The 6,040-nt window shown below is 40.1% G+C and overlaps 1 protein-coding gene across 1 annotated transcript in view; it reads left to right on the forward strand.

Moving 5' to 3' along the window:
• The window catches only part of LOC106872841 (DNA-directed RNA polymerase III subunit RPC8), a 38,487-nt gene that overhangs the window by 13,544 nt on the left and 18,903 nt on the right, over positions 1-6,040 (forward strand). The window contains exon 6 of the mRNA XM_014919974.2: positions 2,001-2,115. Within this exon, the coding sequence (XP_014775460.2) occupies positions 2,001-2,115 (115 nt within the window). The remainder of the gene's footprint in view (positions 1-2,000; positions 2,116-6,040) is intronic.

Below are 6,040 nucleotides of genomic sequence, written 5' to 3' on the forward strand. Positions count from 1 at the left end.
CCCCCAGCTTACCAGTTTTTAGTTACATTGTCCAACTCATGCCAGCATGGAAAACAGATGTGAAATGATGATGATGACGGTAACCACCATCACCATTATTGTTTAACATCCGCTTTCCATACTGGCATAGGTTGGGCAGTTTGATATGGAACTGACTAGCAAGGAGCTATCCAGACTCAAATTGTCTGTTGTGGCATGGTTTCTATGGCTGGATGCCCTTCCTATTGCCAACCACTTAACAAAGGGTGCTGGGTGCTTTTTATGTGTCACCAGCATGGGTGTGCTTACACAGCATTGACATGGGTGTGTCAACACAGCACCGGTGCCTGAAAGACACCGATTTTCCTCAGCTTGATGCATCTTATCAAATACAGCAGATCATCACATCTCCCAGTTCCTTATCATTTCCTCAGTGAGGCCCGGTGTCCAAAGATCCTTTCTCATCACTTGGTCCCACATCTTCCTGGGTCTACCCCTTCCACAATTAGAGCTTGACACTTCTTTATGTAACTCTTCTCATCCATACACGTATTATTATTAAGGTGGCAAGCTGACAGAATCGTTTGCATGCTGGTCGAAATGCTTACTGGTATTTTGTCTATCATTACATTCTGAGGTCAACTTTGCCTTTCATCATTTAGGAGTCAATAAATTAAGTACCAGTGAAACACTGGGGGGTCAATCTAATTGATTAGTCCCTTCCCAACAAATTTCAGGCCTTGTGCCTATAGTAGAAAGGATTATTATTATTATTATTATGAAGGTGACAAGCTGGCAGAATTGTTAGCGCACCAGATGAAGTACTTAGCGGTATTTTGCCCATTGCTATGTTCTGAATTCAAATTCCGCTAAAGTCGGCTTTATTTTTCATCCTTTCAGGGTTGATAAAATAAATACCTGTTGAACACTGGGGTTGATGTAATCGACTCGTCCCTTCCCCCAAAATTGCTGCCCTTGAGGCAAAATTTGAACCATTATTATTTAGTGGTGAGCTGGCAGAATTGTTAGCATGCCAGGTGAAATGCTTAGCATATTTTGGCAGTCTTTATGTTCTGCGTTCAGATTCTGTTGAGGCTGACTTTGCTTTTCATCCTTACAGGGTTGATAAGATAAGTACCAGTTGAATACTGGGGTCAATGTAATCAACTTACCCCTTTCCCTGAAATTGCTAGCCCTGTACCAAAATGTGAAATATTATTATCATGTAAGATGTTACGATGTTGTGATGTTGTAGATTGAAGATATTGTGTGTAACAGAGATTCGTACCTTCTGTCAAGTCACGATAAGGACCTTAGACACAAAGTACTACTTTACGTAGTATGCATGCTCACTAAGATTGTAGGGTATTTCTAAAGTGTCCAGATGTTTTTCAGGTTGGCAGGTATTGCACCCAATGCTCCAAGGACAGCAGAAACAACCTTTATGTTTGACTGCTGCAGCTTGCTGCTAAGATGTGGCTCTAGGTTCTGAGTTCAAATCTCACTGAGATCGGCTTTTGCCTTTCATCCTTTTGGTGGAGGGGGTGGTCAGTAAAAGAAAGTTACTAGGGTGGATGTAATCGACTATCCCATCCCCAACTAAACATTGCAGGCCTTGTGCAAATATTACTATGAATTAGAGTTATAATCACCATTATCATTGTCATTACTCAAAATTATTGTCATCACCACCTCTATCGTTGCCATCATCTTATCATTGTCGCCATCACTATAATTGTCATTGTCATCATAACCATCATTATCATTATCATTGTTGTCATCACTACCACTATCATCACCATCACTATCATCACCATCATCTTCATCATTGTCATCATAATTATCATTATCATCTTGACTGTCATCATCATCAGTGTGACCAAAGTATCCATTGCTGTTTCTTTCTCCCTACTTTCCCTCTCTTTCTCTCTCTTCCTCTCTCAGTTTTTTTTCTCTTTCCTTTTAAGTATGCATGTCTCAATGTACCTCTCCCCTCTTCTTTCTCCTCCTCTGTCTTTTAGATTCCGAGTTGTTGATGAAACATTTGTAGACACAACACCCACAAGCCCAGAAACCGGCACCGAAGAGACCGATGTCTTGGAATCAGATGCCAAAAAGGTGCCCTACACATTAACTGTGAGTACATTATGGCCTCTACCTCTGCCCCCAACACCACATTTCCTTGTCCAGCCTTGTTGACCAGCCCCTCCATAACAAACATACACTCCGTGTGTGTATGTCTAGAAATAGAAATACATGCCATAACTCTAAAAGCATTGCCTTAAAGGGTTTTTAAGCAGAAGAAATCGACCCCTGGACTTATTCTTTGTAAGCCTAGTACTTATTCTATCAGTCTCTTTTGTCAAATGACTAAGTTATGGGGATGTAAACACACCAACACTGGTTGTCAAAGAGTCATGACTTAACAAACGCAGGCACAAAGATACACACATGTAGATATATACGTGTATATATATATATATATATATATATGTGTGTGTGTGTGTGTGTGTGTATATATATATATATATATATATATATATATATATATATATATATATATATATATATATATATATATATATATATATTTATATATATATGTATATATATATATATATATAGATATTATTTATTTAAAATATAGAGATGCCTATAATAGGACATCTAACCCGCTAGAAAGAGCAGCAAAAAAACTCTATACCACACAAATAGGGATAATTCCGAAAGAGAATGAAAAATAAAACCATTTTTACCAGTCTATACTCTGTACCATGGTTTCAAGCTATTTAGCAAGATAAAAATATATTTAACTCCGGGGCTTTCGTCAGCAGAGATCCGGATTATAGATATCTATATATCATCATTTAACATCTGTATTCCATGCTAGCATGAGTGGGATGGTACCACAAGAGCCAGCCAGGCCAAAGCCTGCATCAGGCTTCTTCGACTGTTTTAGTAGGATTTTTACAGCTGGATGCCCTTCCTAACACCAACCACTCAGCAAAGTGGATTTAGTGCTTCGTATATGACACAAGCACAGGCGAGGTGAGTAGTGCTTTTTACATGGCACAAGCACAGGTGAGGTCAGTTTTGGCAAGGTTTTTACAGCTGGATGCCCTTCCAAACACCAACCATTTTATAATGTGGACTGGGTGCTTTTAAGTGGCACCTACACTGACAGGGTTACCAAATACATGCAACACAAAAACTTTGTCTTTCATCCTTTCGGCTTCTTTCGGCTTCGATGAAATAAGTACCAGTTATGCACTGGAGTCGATGTAATTGACTTAATCCCTTTGTCTGTCCTTGTTTGTCCCCTCTATGTTTAGCCTCTTGTGGGCAATAAAGAAATAAATTATTATTATTTAGGTGGTGAGTTAGCAGAATCGTTAGCATGCCAAGTAAAATGCTTAGCAGCATTTTGTCCACCTTTATGTTCTGCATTCACATTCTGCTAAGGTCAACTTTGCTTTCCATCTTTTTGGGGTTGATGAAATGGTAACCAGTTGAACACTGGGGGTCGATGCAGTTGACTTACCCACTCCCTGAAATCGCTGGCCTTGTGCCTATAGTAGAAAGGATTGTTATTTTTATTATTATCACTGAGAGAGAGCAGCATATGCTATCAAAGTCACACTGGGGTTCAGATATATGAAGCGCAGTATACCCATCTGATGAGGGTACACCAGGCACATGCATCACATGGTGATCTACTATCAAAATAAACAGCACATGACCTTGCTGGTGGGGCACTGTTACAGTTTCCTTCAAGTTGAGTAGCCCATCCTGCTCATTGTTATTATTATTATTATTATTTAGTAAGAGAACCGTGCATGCCATCCAAGTGATGCTGGGTACAAATACACAAAGCCCAATATACTCATGACTACCCGTCTGATAAGGGGACACCAGACACAGGCATCACAACCATATGTACACGACATGATGATCTTATATCAAGATAAATAACACCTGACCTTGCAGGTGGGGCCCAGACAGAATTTTCTTCAGGTCAAGTATCCCGTCCTGCTCAAAAGGTCCCCGAATAAGGATTGTTTAAGAATGTTAAATAAAACACCTGTGTTTCCAGAGGTGAATTATTCAAACCCCAAAGAATCCCTCTCAATGCATGGCTATCAGGCACTCCAACTGCTTTTGCTCATAGTCAGAGATACTTATATCATCAGTCACCAAGGGACATGCTCAACTGGTTAAGATCAATCAACTGACAAGCTAATCTGTGGTATTGAGCAGAATGTTTGCTGTAGCCATCTTTTATACCAAGACAAAACATGTATATGATAACACTTTCGATCAGTTAGGATCAAAAGCCATGAGAGTCACTGCCTTTATATTGCATCAGGGTGGTTGGTGAGCTGACACAATGCCTTGCAGTATTACATCCATCTTTGCGTTCAGAGTTCAAATCCTGGAGAGGTTGACTTTGCCTTTCGTCCTTTCAGGGTTGATAAAATAAGCAACAGTTGAGCATTGGGGTTGATGTAATCGACTAGCCTCTTTCCCCAAATTTCAGGCCTGGTGCCAATAGTAGAAAGGATTTTTAGCATATCTGACAAAATGCTCCCAAAACGTTTAGGTCTGTCTTGATTTTCTGAGCGCATATTCCACTGAGGTTGGCTTTCCCTTTTATCCTTTTGGGGGTCAATAAAATAAAGTACTAGTCAAGTGCTGGGACTAATGGTGTCAACAGATTCCTCCCCTCTAAATTTCTGGCCTTATCCCAAAATATGAAACTATTGTTATTGTTGTTGTTTATTATTATTATTAAGGCGGTGAGCTGGCAGAATCGTTAGCATGCTGGATGAAATGCTTAATGGCATTTTGCCTGTTGCTACGTTCAGAGTTCAAATTCTGCCGAGGTTGACTTTGCTTTTCATCCTTTCAGGGTTGATTAAATAAGTACCAGTTACGCACTGAGGTCAATACAATCAACTTAATCCCTTCCCCCAAATTTGAGGCCTTGTGCTTCCAGTAGAAAGGATTATTATTATTATTATTATTATTATTATTGTCATGGGTGCGAACTGGCAGAAAGGACAGCATGCCAGGCGAAATGCTTAGCGGTATTTTGTCTGTCACTCTGTTCAGATTCTACTGAGGTTGACTTCACCTTTCAGTACCAGTTGAACACTGGGGTCAATGTAATTGACTCATCACCCCCACCCAAAAGCTGCCCTTGTAGCAAAAATTTGAAACCATTAAGATGGTGAGCTGGCAGAATTGTGTACTGGACAAAATGCTTATTGGTATTTCACCTATTGCTACATTCTGAGTTCATATTCCACCAAGGTTGATTTTTGCCTTTCATCCTTTCGGGGATCATCATTCTCATTTAACGTACACTTTCCATGCTGGCATGGGTTGTACAGTTTTACTGAGGAATGGCAAGCCAGGAGGCTGCACCAGGCTCCAATCTGATCTGGCAAGCTTTCTACAGCTGGATGTCCTTCCTGACGCCAACCACTCCGAGAGTGTAGTGAGTGCTTTTTACATGCCACTGGCATGGGAGCCAGTCAGGTAGCACTGGCATCGACCATGCTTGAATAGTGCTTTTTACGTGCCACTGTCATGGGTACCAGTCAGGCAACACTGGCATGTGAAATACTGGGGTTGATGTAATTGACTCATCCCCTCCTCCAAAATTCTTGCCCTTGTGGCAAAATTTGAAACCATTATTATTATTATTATTATTATTAAGGTAACGAATTGACATAGTCATTAGCACACTGGGAAAAATACTTAGCGACATTTCATCTGTGTTCTGAGTTCAAATTCTGCTGAGGTCGACTTTGCCTTTCATCATTTCAGAGTCGATGAATTAAGCACCAGTGAAACACTGGGGGTCAATATAATCAACTACTCTCTTCCCCTTAAATTTCTGGCTTTTATGCCTTTTGTAAAAAGGATTATCATTATTATTATTATCATTAAGGTGGCGAGCTGACATAATCATTAGCACACAGGTCAAAATATTTAGCAGCATTTCGCCCATCACTGTGGTCTGAGTTCAAATTCCACTGAGGTCAACTTTGCCTTT

This window comes from Octopus bimaculoides, chromosome 29 (genome assembly GCF_001194135.2).
Source record: "Octopus bimaculoides isolate UCB-OBI-ISO-001 chromosome 29, ASM119413v2, whole genome shotgun sequence".
Taxonomy (NCBI): Eukaryota; Metazoa; Mollusca; class Cephalopoda; order Octopoda; family Octopodidae; genus Octopus; species Octopus bimaculoides.